Source organism: Ascaphus truei, chromosome 1 (genome assembly GCF_040206685.1).
Source record: "Ascaphus truei isolate aAscTru1 chromosome 1, aAscTru1.hap1, whole genome shotgun sequence".
In the NCBI taxonomy this organism is placed as follows: Eukaryota; Metazoa; Chordata; class Amphibia; order Anura; family Ascaphidae; genus Ascaphus; species Ascaphus truei.
Genome location: NC_134483.1, coordinates 81,373,476 through 81,388,536, shown reverse-complemented (window position 1 = coordinate 81,388,536; position 15,061 = coordinate 81,373,476). Strand labels below are relative to the sequence as shown.

Here is a 15,061-nt window from a genome sequence, read left to right as displayed (position 1 = left end):
GAGCGGTATGGAGAGAGCATAGGGGGAGGGAGGGAGAGAGCGTAGGGGGGGAGGAGAGAGAGAGGTAGGGGGAGGGAGGGTAGGGGGGAGGGAGGGGAGGGGGAGGGAGGGTAGGGTGGAAGGAGGGTGGGGGGGAGGGAGGGAGAGGCTGTGGGGGGGGGAGGGAGAGAGCGTAGGGAGGGAGGAGGGAGCATGGGGGAGGGAGGGAGCATGGGGGGAGGGAGGGAGAGAGAGCTGAGGGAGGGAGAGAGCGTAGGAGGGGAGGGAGGGAGCATGGGGGGAGGGAGAGGAGAGTGAGGAGGGAGAGAGCGTAGGGGGGAGGAGGAGAGCGAGGGCGGAGGAGGGAGAGAGCATAGGGGGGAGGAGGAGAGAGCGTGGGAGGGAGAGCGTAGGTAGGGGGGAGGAGAGCGCATAGGGGGGAGGGAGAGAGCGTAGGGGAGGGAGAGAGCGTAGGGGGGAAGGAGAGAGTGTAGGGGGAGGGAGGAAGAGAGAGCTAGGAGGGAGGAGGTGAGAGAGCGTAGGGGGTGAGCGTAGAGTGGGAGGGAGCGTGGGTGTGAGAGAGTAGGGAGGGAGGGAGCGAGCATAGGGGAGGGGAGAGAGACGATAGGGGAGGGAGAGAGCGCGCAAGGGGGTGAGGGAGAGCGCGGAAGGGGGTGAGGGAGAGAGCGCAAGGGAGTGAGCGGAGAGAGCGCAAGGGGGTGAGGGAGAGAGCGCAGGGGTGTCGAGGGAGAGAGCGCAAGGGGGTGAGGGAGAGAGCGAAGGGGGTGAGGGAGAGAGCGCAAGGGGGTTGAGGAGAGAGCGCACGGGGGTGAGGGAGAGAGCGCAAGGGGGTGAGGGAGAGCGCAAGGGGGTGAGGGAGGAGAGCGCAAGGGGGTGAGGAGAAGAGCGCAAGGGGGTGAGAGGGAGAGAGCGCAAGGGGGTGAGAGAGGAGCGCAAGGGGGTGAGGGAGAGAGCGCAAGGGGGTGAGGGAGAGAGCGCAAGGGGGTCGAGGGAGAGAGCGCAAGGGGGCGAGGGAGAGAGCGCAAGGGGGCGCGAGGGAGAGAGCGCAAGGGGGCGAGGGAGAGAGCGCAAGGGGGCGAGGGAGAGAGCGCAAGGGGGCGAGGGAGAGAGCGCAAGGGGGCGAGGGAGAGAGCGCAAGGGGGCGAGGAGAGAGCGCAAGGGGGCGAGGGAAGAGAGCGCAAGGGGAGTGGGAGTGAGCGCAAGGGGCGAGGGAGAGAGCGCAAGGGGGCGAGGGAGAGAGCGCAGGACAAGGGGGAGAGGGAAGAGAGCGCAAGGGGGCGAGGGAGAGAGCGGCAAGGGGGCGAGGGAGAGAGAGGCAAGGGGGCGAGGGGAGAGAAGCGTAAGGGGGCGAGGGAGAGAACGTAAAGGGGGCGAGGGAGAGAACGTAAGGGGGCGAGGGGAAGAGAACGTAAGGGGGCGAGGGAGAGAACGTAAGGGGGCGAGGGAGAGAGACGTAAGGGGGCGAGGGAGAGAACGTAAGGGGGTGAGGGAGAGAACGTAAGGGGGTGAGGGAGAGAGCATAAGGTGATGGAGAGCTTAAAGGGGAGCCTGCATCAGCCAGAGATGCCGACCCTGCCTGCAGCCAAATACCCCCCCTTACCCATCATGCATCAGCCAGAGACCCCCCTTATCCAGCCTGCATCAGCACAGACCCCCTTACCCAGCCTACATCAGCCAGAGACCCCCTTATCCAGCTGCATCAGCCATAGACCCCCCTTACCCAGCCTACATCAGCAGAGAACCCCCATACCCAGCCTGCATCAGCAAGAGACCCCCCCCCTTTACCCTACTTCAGCCCCTTCCACTCACATTTAGCCTCGAGCCTTCAACTGCTGCAGCCAGGGCATTATTGGCCAGTAATGGTCTGTTCCTAAGGGATTACTTCATTATTATGCTATTTATTATTAGCGCATGTAACCATTAAAGACTCTGAATGAACTGTTCATCTATGGGGAACATGCAAGGTATCCACCCACCTGAGGAAGGCTGTCGCTGGGAGCAGCACGTATGTTAAAGGAGCAGTCCTACCTTGCGCCCCCCACCCCCTTTCTTTTTATGCAAGTAGTTAGCAGGGGGTCTTCCAGAGCGGAACACCATTATTTCGGCTCCGGTTGATCCTGCTTCCCGAGGTTACTTAACGAAGAAGGTGCATTGGAATTTCATGGAGGTTAAAACCCGCTGCCGTTGCTGTTGCTTCCGATTACCACGTTACATAGGAGATTTAAACCTCCATTTTGTTTCCCCTGGGGTAGACTGCGCCACATCCCCTCCATCTCGGAGCCAAGGGGTTCCCCCAAGCTGAAATGAACGGGTTCAGCTCCAGAGACCCCCCCCCTCCCCCTGTTTCATGTAACATGTGATTATTTTTTTAAACAGGTAGAATGTCTCCTTGAAATAGTTAGATACAAATACTGGAGTAATAGCAATACTACTTTACTGTATAAAGTAAGTACTCGAGACAGAAGCCACCTTACCTCAAAGCTTACTATCTACATCTGTGTAATAGGGGGCCAAACTGATGAGACAGAATCAGAAGTGCGGCTTCCTAGTGCATTTGCCTCAATGGAGAGAGTGGATACAGAAGCACCATGTGAATGGCTGGTGTCAAACAGGAATTTCCAGCTAAACACAAGGTATTATTTTAATATTAGATTTTCAGCAATTAAGGAGTAAATGGAGTTTTTGTTGTAAAATAAGTACATGACTAAACATTGCTGGCTTAGCCAATAATAGCATACAGCCAAATTATCCATTCCCATTCAAACCACCTATACATATAACTATGCAGATACTCATACTGCAGCGAACTAAGCTCGCAGAGCGAAACGGGAGGGAGCAGAGCATTGGGTTCAAATGGTTTAGTGGAGTAAAGAGAGACAGTGAAGGGATTTGTGGTAGGGGGGTGTGGGTAATTAGTATGGGGCTGGGATGGTTTTAGTGCAGAGGGCATTGGAAGGCCTCCATGAAATGACACAAAGTGGGAGCTGTGAAAGTGTTCCACGTGTAAGAGGCCGAAAGAAAAAGATGCCGCCGTACACGTGCTGGAAAAAAGAGGCATGTTTGGGGCAGATTTGGGGGATTTATGTAGATTAGCACGTTAACGGGGGCAGAGGATTATAACGAATGACCAAGGAGAAGAGAACAAAAAATTGTTTACAAGAGTTTTGTAACACTAAGGAAAATATACAAAATCAACATATAGATTTTGCTGTCCAATAAAAGAATGTGATTAATAGGGTTATTATTGAAATGTTCCCTTTGTTTGTTCTTAAAGGTGCAATCCCACATAGAATTTGTTAGGGTCCTCTGAATGGGAAAGTGTCTAAATTCAATGTTTTTTTTTTTTTTTACCCATATCCCACTCTGTCCTTATCAGACAACCAATAAAGTTATGGGGAGGCGGAGAGAGATGGGGCTTGTACAAGCACTGTCTGATAACAGACCTCACACAGCAGGGAGCAGCCAGATTACATCAATCTCATCCCAACTTTTCAAGTTAAATACTTACAGGTGTCAAATTTAGCTTAAAAATAATGCATCAATTACCCAGATGAGACCCTGGAATTAGTCGCTGAAATTAGTTCCCATTAGTCCACGGATGGATTGTGCGTTTAAAAACCTGTTTTTGGTGCTACTTAGATCTATAGACTAATCAAAGTTTTTGTTCCGAATAAATATTACCTTTTTTTTTATCCATTGTATACTATTTGTGTCCTGACCCGTTCCGTCATTTATTTATTTTTTTAATGTGCAAGATGCTACATATGACTTGAGTACTGGGGTACGGTTGGCTGTGGGTATTCCCTTAATCTTTCCTCCTAGGCCTTTATTCAACATGCTGTGATACCGCTTCCCAGAGCTGGGGGCGAGACAAGTTCTCTTTAAGAAAAATGGGACTAAAACTTTCAGCATGAGGTCTTCACAAAGTACTGAGTAATGGTCATAAGAGGGGGGGGGGGCTAGGTCATAAGTAGGCAAAGAGAGTCAGCAGAGAGTCAGCAAAGAAAGTCAGCATTCGGATCCGCACGTCTCCGTTTATAGAAAACTGGGATATTCTGTAGAAAACCTGCAGTGTTTTTCTGAGAATCTGATCTATGCAGAGACCTGCACACAAAGAATCACATACTGTATACAAGAGATCATGTTTCAGCAAATAGGATTTTCTCTGAGATGTTGCAATAATGCTAATTTTGCTAGAGGGAAAAAAAAAGTGTAGAGATTTAGGCAATTAAGCCTCAGAGGTGCAGCCACAGACTTTTCGGACAGGAGCAAAACTCAATTTGTTTTTGCAGCAGCCAGAATGTAGACTGTCTGGGGACACACAAAAAGGAAAATAAATAGGATTGAATGTCGGCTTTATAAAAAGGTTTACAGCGTGTAAACCGCCTGGGAATAAAAGGAAAATAAACAGGATTGGATTCCAGCTACAGTATACAGAGGAGGCTAGCAGTGTAAGGAAAGTCCTGTCTGACTCTTCTGCTCACGAGTTGGGTGTTAAGTTATTGGTTGGCATGGGACCCTGCCAAGAAGGGAAATATAGCGACATGTGAGGTAATGCTTATATTAAAAAAACACAGCTGGAATGGCCCCCAGGAGAAAAGCTGCTCGGCGGCGGGCGTGATGGAAAATATGAACACTTTCTACAACAAGCGGTACCTTGGGAAGCTCTTCAATCTGGTTGGCGTCCAAATAAAGTTCCTCCAAGGTCTTCTCGAAGGTGAAGATCTCCTTGGGCACCTGTTCCAGGCTGCAGTGCGAGTAGTCAAGCGAGGTCACGGTCTCTTCCTCTCCCCGCAGACAGCGGCAGGGCACCAACCGCACAAACAGGTTCCTCTTCGTGGTCATCTTCAGGCACTAGAAACAAAGCGACAGTCAGGAGAAAGCCTGGGGGCAGATGGATCCATTTATAGCTGCAAAGCTCCATTCACGAGGAGGAAAAAGCAGTGCGCCAAGCTGCTCTACATATCGTGTATGGGTAACATACTGCTCTCCTGCCTTTTGTTATTAAAGCTACCCCGCTCTACGCATTATGCATCATCCTACTCTCCCTGCCTTCTCATTACTGCAGCCGTCTGAGAAACACACATATACAAATCGCAGGACGCGCAGCCGGGAAAATCCAGCTCGACAAGTTTCCTGCACATGAAGACCTTGGATGTGCTGGACTTTCTGGGGCTCGGCAGCCTCCTGTAACAATGACAGGCTCGTTGGATCTCTTTAACCACTTGAGGGTTAAACTACTCATGTGGTTCAAAATTCGCAGTAAAAACTCTGGCATAATAACTAAGGGTAACTTTAAAAAAAAAAAAAAAAAACACAAATCCAGGCATTGTCTAATGCTGTGAACGTAAAGCTATTTATTTTCTGCGTGTGGTATTCAGAAAACACCTACCAGGAAACACGTTCATTATGACAACACATCGGCATTTATAAGAAGAGACCCACCTGATTTACATCATGAATCAGGGCACTCTCCCCTAGTTCATGAGATATTAAAAGCAAAGAACACATACACCCGTATACATGTGCGATTGGATACACGGCGGTGTTACAATGAATAAAGCAAGCAAGGGTTTTACGTAAAAACAGTGTCTCGTGGAATATTATCTGTGCTTATCCCTCCCCCGTGTGTAGTGTGTGATTTATGACTAGGTGTTAAATAGTCCCTGAATGTTAGTGATGTAAGAATGTGTGTGTGTGTGTGTGTATGTGTATGTACATATAAATGAATGAAGAGCCCACAGTGTATACTGCGCTTTACAAAAGGTGTGTGTGCATTCAGGGACTATTTAACACCTAGTCATAAATCGCATCTACACACGGGGAGAGATAAGCACAGATAACATTCCAGGAGACACTGTTTTTAAGTAAACCCTTGCCTGATTTATTCAATGTAACACCGCCGGAAGAAGAGATCAGTGTATCTCGAAAGCTCCACAAATAAAAGCATTTCGTTAGCCACAGAACAGTATCGTCTATTCATTTTTGATTATTAAGCTCGGCTAACACGGTACAGATACCTCTATATCACATATATATATATATATATATATATATATACACACACACACACACACACACACACAAACACACACACGAGAGTGTGCATGTGTATGTATGCGTGCGTGTAAAAGGGCACATGCATGAGTGTATATGTCCAACTCCAGGAAACAGACCCAAAAAAACAAAAAAAGAAGAAGTCCGTAGCACTCGCTCAGTTAGGTCGCACTTATAGTCCCGGCTACGGCGACGTGACCGAGTGATGTAACCCATCTCCGTTGTCATAGCGATTTCTGCCTATAGTGTAGGAGACAAGGGGGCGTGGCTGTGAGTGGTTCGCCCTCATTGGCTGAACCGCTCACGTCACGCAGCAGTCGCCAATAAAATTAATTTCAATTGACTTCAGCGATTTGACGCTGTGTTGCGCCATTGCGCCCACTATAGGCGCACGTGATGGATTAAAATCAACTTGATTTGACGCGGTGCGCTGACGCCAAGACTAAAAGAACGTCCTTATAGTAAGATATAACAATTGACTCCATCAGTATTATAAAAATCTTAAAAGTGGGCGAAACTCCCCTTTTTTTAAATTATTTTTATAAGCGTACTTTTTGTTGAGATACGTGCATGTGTACACACTCACAAAATTGTTCAAACTCACGCCATCTCATACGCAATATTGTGCGATAGCCGGAGCAATAATGCCTGCTGCATCTGTATATGTATATATCTTGAGAAAGGTCCCATATAGTACCGAAAACATTGATGTAAGGAATAAATATTTTTGGATTTTTAATATTGAAGGGATGTCCCTGATGCGCGCATGCGCGCATACACACACACACACACACACACACACACACACACACACACACACACACACACACACACACACACACACACCCCACTACCCCCCGACTTACCTGTGGCGATTTCCGTCCCCATCTCTGCAAATTGTACTCTTTCCCCTGCAGGTTCTGAAAAAATGGCCGTGCATTGCCATGGCAACAATTTTTTCAGGACCTGCAGGGGAGAGTGTAAAATTTGCAGGGGAAGACTGATCGCCGTACCACGCCGCAGGTAAGCACTCGGCAGCGGCCAAAATGCACTCGCCTGTGGCGTGCAGACGAGTGCATTTGTCGAGCCATACATATATACATACATATATACATACATGCCTCCTATAAGCTCAGAACCCAAATCCACGTCATGTATGTGTGTCAAAGAGCGTGCTACTAGGATTGTGGCGTCATTTATAGAACAATAAATGCCAGTGCAAAAACCATTATAGCCAATAGTTTGGTGCAGTCTGACACAATCAGATATGATGTATAGAAGAAGACAGGTACTCCCACATGGACTAATTTCTAAACTTGTGTGCCACTGACAGTACGGCCCTCATTAATTTGGCCCTCGTTAATCCCCATTTATCTCTTGCTCCTTAAAGTACTTAAATGCCAGTAGTTGCCTTCATTGACCGGTTACTGTTGTTGTACTTGTTTTGACATTTTATAGCCCTTGTATATTGTGTTGCTTTATCCTTTAGCTTCTTCCTGTTCATCCACGCCTAGTGGATGCAAGTTTTATCTTTTTGTGACGTCACATGATCCCGCTGCGTCATTTGACGCGGATACAAGGTGAGGTGGGGCGCAAGAGCAGGGGAAGACAGGGGGGCCCAGCTTCAAAAGTTTGCGCTCCCCTGACCTAATATATACAATGAAACTCTATGCAGTGGAAGAAATATATAAGACAGTATAATATTGGTAGTGTAGGACCTGCTGAAATGGGTTTACCTTGACGTGGTCGCAAGCTTAGAAGGATTGAACTAAATGAGCCCTACTGATGCATATACATAAAATATGTGGTAATGTACTAAATAATGTCATTGGATATAGCATTGGGCTTTCTTGTCATGACACTGTTCATTTTTTAATTGCATTGTATCTACTAAACTATGACAGCCAAAACGTCACTACAGGGATTACTTGCTTTTATCCACTAATAAACATGCAAGCACCGTCCTTTTTTCTTCATTTACTAAACAAAACCCCCAAACCTGCCGACTAGAAAAAAATATTTCTATTTGTTTAAGAGCAGCAATACCCTGGTCCTTCCGTCTCAGTGGCGTTGAAACCGACAGCTCGTTCCCACAAGACCAATAAAGCAACATCATCATTGGTGCTTTGTAATGACTCCAAGTGATCCCAGCGGCAATTTCTTTTTTCCAGCAAATATATCTAATGAATGATGTATTCCCAGGGTTAAGTGCCATCCGTTTTGGGGATGTACAGGGAACAAAAAGAAATAAATAATAAAATAAAAGAAGCCGTTGTTTTGAAACTGATCACTGTTGAAGTAGCTGTCATTGCAATTTCCTCTCCCAGAATCCCCCTGGTTGTCACGTTCCTACGTTCTTCATCTCACTTTCTGCCATATTGCTCTCTCAGACAGCCAAGATGCTCAGGAAGACCCTTTCCAACGTACAAAGCTCCAATACAGCCAGCGGGACTGAGGACGAGTGGCAATTGAAGAGTAAAGGAAGTGCACCCTAAGGATAAGCAGAGGGGTGGAGCAGCGCCCCGAGCTTACAAACCGCTGCCCTCAAAAAAAGGACCAGAGAAGAACAGGCAGAACTTCAGAGGGCATGGACCCTATAGATAGATCCGATGGCACATACCCTGGCAGAGAGCCAGGAACGCATTACTATGCAGAGAGCAAAGCTGCAAACACGTGCAGAAATATCATCAACCCCAAAGGAATACATCAGTGAGACCTACTGCACAAACGTGCGTGTAACTGGTAAAGACACTTCCGGCATCAGTGTAGTATTAAATAGTGAGGATGCTAGAAATTAACAAGACCGACTCCAAAAATCAGTGGGACGCCGAAAATCAGTGTGTGTGGACATGTCAACCAGTGAGGATTTTTCTCCTCCATAGGGACACAAGATATATGTGTGTGTGTGTGTGTGTGTGTGTGTGTGTGTGTGTGTGTGTGTGTGTGTGTGTGTGTGTGTGTGTACAGAGATGCATATGAGGTGGGGTGGGGGAGGAATGTTAGAAGGCCCTGGAAGGATGTTAAAACAGAGATAAGGAAGGTGAGGATAAGGCCTTGGCCATGTTTGGCGCTTGCTGGCGGAAGCGTGCTGACGCGCGCTCCCGCTCAGCACTGAGCCCCTACAGCCTCAATTAGAGCGGCTTTAGTAGGGGCTCACCTGCGCTTCCTTAGGTCTTAGGGGAATTTAAAATTCCCCCGCTTGCCGGCGAGACAGGCCGGTCACGTGAGCGGTTCGCCCAATGAGGGCGAACCAGCTCCGTGACGTCACTGGCCCTCCCCCGGCCCGCCCCCTGACGGTCTGTCCCCCTTTTGCCCCGATCCATGTCTCCCTTCTGCCCCGATCCATGTCTCCCTTCTGCCCCGATCCATGTCTCCTGTGTGTGTGTGTGTGTCTGTGTGTGCATGTGTGTGTGTGCATTGTGTGTGTGTGTGTGTGTGTGTATGCATGTGTATGCGCGTGTGTGTGTGTGTATGCATGTGTGTGTGTGTGTGTGTGTGTGTGCATGTGTGTGTGTGTGCATGTGTGCGTGTGTGCATGTGTGTGTGCATGTGTGTGTGTGTATGTGTGTGTATGTATGTATGTGTGTGTGTATGCATGTGTGTGCGTGCGTGTGCGCGTGTGTGCATGTGTGTGTGCATGTGTATGTGTATGTGTGTGTGTGCGTGCGCGTGCATGTGTATGCATGTGCGCGCGCGCGTGCATATATTTATCAAAGTTGCACAATGTTAATAAATAATTTATTCTCACGTCTTTTTTTTTCATTTTTAAAATATTATATAACACACACACACACACACACACACACACACACACACACACACACACACACACACACACACACACATACATACACACACACACACACACACACACACACACACGTTCCCCAGTGACACACAAACACACAGACCACTTCAAAAGTGACACACACACACTGACAGCTACCAAGTGACACACACACACAGTGATACCCGCCTCCCAAGCGCGCTTGCTGTCTCCTCTGTCAGGACAGCAAAAAGCTCCTGGTAGAGCGAGCGGCAACAAGCGTGAGCGAGCAGCAGCACCTAAGACCTCGGTCCCGCTGCGCTCGTTGGCGCGGGCGGCCATGTCGCGAGTTCCCCACCAGCAGGGGAATCCTCGCGAGCCGGTCCCGGTCCCCCCTGGCGGCACAGCTGACTACACGCTGTGGCGCGTTAGCCGCTAGGAGACACAAGAGAATGGTGTTTCCTAGCGTTGACGCGTCACGTGGTGTGGCTGTGAGCCAATGGGGAGGGGAGGCTTCGGGAGGAGGAGAGGCTTCGGGGAGCGGGGAGGAGTGTGGAGTGAAAGCAGGTGAGTGCCTGTCTGTGTGTGTGTCTGAGTGCGTGCCTGTCTGTGTGTGCCTGAGTGCGTGAGTGCCTGCGTGTGTGTGTGTGTGTGTGTGTGTGTGTGTGTGTGTGTATGTATAAGTGCCTGCGTGTGTGTCCTCAGCAGCTCCAGCTCCAGCCCGAGCCTGTGGAGGGAGGGGGGAGGAGAGTAGCGGGTCCCTCCGCTCAAGCCACGCCCCCCCTCCCTGTCAAGCCTCCCACTCCCGCCCACCTCCCGCTCCGGCTCCCTACAGACCGCATATCGCGGTCTGTGTATGTCAGCGCACCGCCTGTCTGCAGTGCGGGTGCGCTGACTCTGGGAGCGGGGCCTTAGCCTAAGCGCTTACTATGTCCCAGGCCTTAGGGATGGGGGAGCTGTACATCCACAGCAGCACAGAGGGGGAAGAGGATGCATTGGGGGCGGGGGGGGTGGGGGGAGAGGTTTAGGATGGCACAATTGATCAGAGAACGGATCGATCTGCAACTTAGCTAATTACTTATTGTGTGGATTATATTGATGCACATATTAAAGGGGGAAATTGGGGGGGGGTGGAAACACAGCATTAATATGTGCATCAATACAATCCACACAATGATAAGTAATTAGCCAAGTTGCCGATCGATCCGTTCTCCTGTGATCGATCTGTGAAGATTCGGCCTGGGGGTTCACTAAATGACTGCAAGAGTATTCTGCAGTCAGTGGAACACATATGCATATTAATATGACAAAGTTCTGTGGGGAAGATCATGTGACCAGGCAGTCACTAGAAACAATTGACCTCATGCACTGCTAGAGAGGGGGCAGGGCTCAAAAAGGGGTGTGCCATAAATTGTTGCTATAGAAACAAAGGCTTGTTACATTATAACACTTTAAAAATGTAGGAGAGGGAGTGGCTCAGTGAGTAACGACACTGATTGGCACAGAGTTTGAAGCAGGGGAGCCTGGTTCAATTCCTGGTGTTGGCTCCTTGTGACCTTGGGCAAGTCACTTTATCTCCCTGTGCCTCAGGCACCAAAAACATAGATTGTAAGCTCCACAGGGCAGGGACTGTGCCTGCAAAATGTCTCTGTAAAGCGCTGCGTAAAACTAACAGCGCTATCTATACAAGAACATACTAAAAAAAAAAAAAGAGGGAAAAAAAAGTTGGTTTAAAAAAAATTTAAAAAAATGCGCTACAACTATTTTCTCACAGTATAGAACTGATTTATAAAAACAAAACCAAAAAAACACATGTAGGATATTGCATTGTCTGCTGCATTAATATACAAATACATGGCCCCTTGACAAAATATAGGCATCAGGGACAAACTTTTAGGTGCTCGCGCCCGTGAATTTCCATTGCTGGTGTATATACGGGGTGTGATGGGTGTGTTTATTGTGCTTTTGTATGTGTATGGAGCTTTCTCATTGTATGATGGATGGCGTGTATCTGGTGTGCGCGTGCGTCTGTATGGTGTATGTGGGCCGCCTTGTCTCTTGGACCGGTTGGTTGGACTTTCCTTCCAGCCAGCCCCTGGTATGCGCCCATGCTGGGCCCGTCCTTTGCATCCCTTCAGCAGAGGTCATACTCAAGTTAGGTCACATGGTCAGATGACAACATAACCAGCTTTCATTTTTTGGTCTTGAAAGGTCCAGTCCTGTACAGCCAATTAGAAAATATAAATGTATCTTGCAACTACCATTTACGTTTCTCGTCCTGCTCATTACTGTTGTGGAGAAGCATTGATGTTAAAACCTTTTTTCTCAGCCCCATAAAACAAGGTCACCATTCTAATTTGGTCAAACATTCTTAATTAACCCTTCGGTTGCTGACACCGACAGTTGAAGGGATAATAGCTGAACACTTAGCGCTGCAGGGCTGAATATTTAGCTGCAAGGCTTGCAGGACTGAACACAAAAAACTCATAAAAGCTCATCGTAACATATAAAACTACCAAGGAAAATGTTACAGAATGTTTATGTAGATAAAGCATAGTATAGATTATGTGTATAATGTATACCCTGCTCGTTATGTAACTGTATTTGTAACCCTGTATTATTTGTCTTTACTCTATGCCCAGGACATACTTGAAAACGAGAGGTAACTCTCAATGTATTACTTCCTGGTAAAATATTTTATAAATAAATAAATAAATAAATAAATAAACACAGACAGTCCCAAACACAAGGGGAATTTTTTCTTCTCAAAATGATTCCAAAACCACATAAAACTGAATCCGGAATGTAAATCACAATAAATCAGCAGATAGTGCTGTTGCTACACAGACAAAGTTTAAAATATGTGAAAAACACCCTCAACAAACAAGACCAGCAAGTCAAAAATATATCACCATGTTCCGCCCAGCAACCCCGCTGTTCCTCATTATCTCTTCACATACAATGCTTCCACTAAAGCCAAGGATTCTGGGAAATGACATGTAAATGAGTAGTGTCAACTTGCCTCTTATCCATTTTAACATGGAGCCCTATAAGCTGTAGTTACTCACCATATACAGACTGTACATACATACAGAAGTCAGGAGACAGTAAATAAATATATGCACATATTGTAAACACAGACCACACTCCTAATGTATTCTCAAGTCTTGCATTTGATTTGATGCCGTACTTTGCAGCCAATGGTAGTTTCAACACTGAACACTACCATTGGCCGCCGGGTGTCCGAGACGAACGCACGCGCGCAGCACGTTGTGTAGCGTGCTGTGTGAGCGGGGCCTTATGTTTTCAACTTTGTTCTTATAGCAGCAGCACTTACGTATTATGTTTATGATCCAAAAACTGATATATATATATATATATATACAGCTAAACCCCGTTATAACGCTGTCCTCGGGGTCCAACCCGAGACCACCGCGTTAGTAACGGGGTGGCGCTAATTTTTTTTTTTTAAATGGCCGCCGCATCAGCGCATATTCATCCCACGGGACAGGAGATGGGAGCGGGGATGTCCCTCTGGTCCCCGCTTCCCCCGGTCACCGCAGGACAGGAGATGGGAGCGGGGATGCCCCTCCGGTCCCCGCTTCCCCCTGTCACCGCGTGACAGGCCGCGGGATGGGAGGGGGGATGCCCCTCCGGTCCCCGCTTCAGGAGGAGCAGAGGGAACTGGCAGGGAACATCCACACCTCACAAGCCGCACGGCGCATGCGCATGCGCACGGCGAACGTGAGGGGTGCCTAAAGTGATCGCTGTCGGGATGTGCTGCTTTGGAGACAGGTAAGCACAGTCTCCGGAAGACCGCTAACCCCCCCCCCCCCCCGCCCCCGCAGCACAGGGCCCTCGCGCAGCAGTACAGGGCCCGCCGTAGCGCAGGGTCGTCCTGCCACTCAGCCGCAGCGCAGGGCCCCGCCACCCCCCCACAGCATAATGACGTCCCACCCCCCGCCCCGGGCCGTAACACCAGCCTAGAGGGGAGGGGGACACACCGGACGCTCGGACGCTCGGACACCCTTTCCCCTGGCTGTGAGGGGGTTAATGTTGAAGAGGCACCACAGAGGTTGGGTTACCTTGCTGTGTGTGTGTGTGAGCAGTGTGCGTCAGTGTGAGCAATGAGCAGTGTGTGCAGTGTGAGCAATGAGCAGTGTCTGTGCAGTGTGTGTCAGTGTGAGCAGTGTGTGTGCAGTGTGTGTGCAGTGTGTGTCAGTGTGTGTCAGTGTGAGCAGTGTGTGTGCAGTGTGCAGTGTGTGTCAGTGTGAGCAGTGTGTGTCAGTGTGAGCAGTGTGCAGTGTGTGTCAGTGTGAGCAATGAGCAGTGTGTGTGCAGTGTGCAGTGTGTGTGCAGTGTGTGCAGTGTGCGTGCAGTGTGTGCAGTGTGAGCAATGAGCAGTGTGTGTGCAGTGAGTGTGTGCAGTGTGTGCAGTGTGTGCAGTGTGTGCAGTGTGTGCAGTGTGTGCAGTGTGCAAAAAAAAAAAATTTTTTTTTAAATTTTTTTTTTAAATTTTTTTTTTTTTATTTAAACGTGAGCCACGGGAAAACCGCGTTATAACCGAATCGCGGTATAGCGAGGCGCGTTATAACGGGGTTTAGCTGTATATACATACACACACACACACACACACACACACACACACTTATATTCGCTTTCATGAAGTTAAATTGTGTTGGTGTTTATCCATGACTGCTATTTTGAGGACTTTTATATACTCGCAGGTCTTGTGAATAGTGTTTATCCCACAATGGGGGTTACCGATTAGCTGTGACACTGCCCCAATCCCTCCTATTGCACGGAAATGCCCATTGACCAGTGGAAGTCTCCATGCAATAATGCCTCAATTGGCACCATCAGTTTTCATGAAAACCTCCCACAGTACAGTACGATATTGCTGATGGCTCTCTCTTTCACCGACTTTTCAGTACATGCTGCTACTTGGGTTTTCCCAGTTTTACTTGTTACATTTTCTTTTGTGTTCATAAAGAAGGTCACGATCTAATAAAAAAAAAACATGATCAGCACGTAATGTTTTGACAATAAACTCATGAACACAGAGCAGGTGTATGCAATGGGCCCCGGATTTCGAAGTAACCCAATGAATAGCCATTAAATCACCAAGGTGAGAAATTGCATGTTAAAGCTAAACGTCCCCTGAGCCCATTTTCACTGGGGTCGGAGTAAAGGGAAAGTCCACTGTAGTTTCTAAAAGCCGTCTCAAACTTTCTTTAA

General features: G+C 48.4%; 1 protein-coding gene across 7 annotated transcripts in view; it reads right to left on the bottom strand.

Moving 5' to 3' along the window:
* Positions 1-15,061, bottom strand: part of ERBIN (erbb2 interacting protein) — a 199,367-nt gene that overhangs the window by 80,710 nt on the left and 103,596 nt on the right. For all 7 annotated transcript variants that reach the window (XM_075590296.1, XM_075590325.1, XM_075590335.1 and 4 more), the window contains one exon: positions 4,657-4,854. In XM_075590296.1, coding sequence (XP_075446411.1) covers positions 4,657-4,845 — 189 coding nt within the window. In that variant the 5' untranslated portion in view covers positions 4,846-4,854. The remainder of the gene's footprint in view (positions 1-4,656; positions 4,855-15,061) is intronic.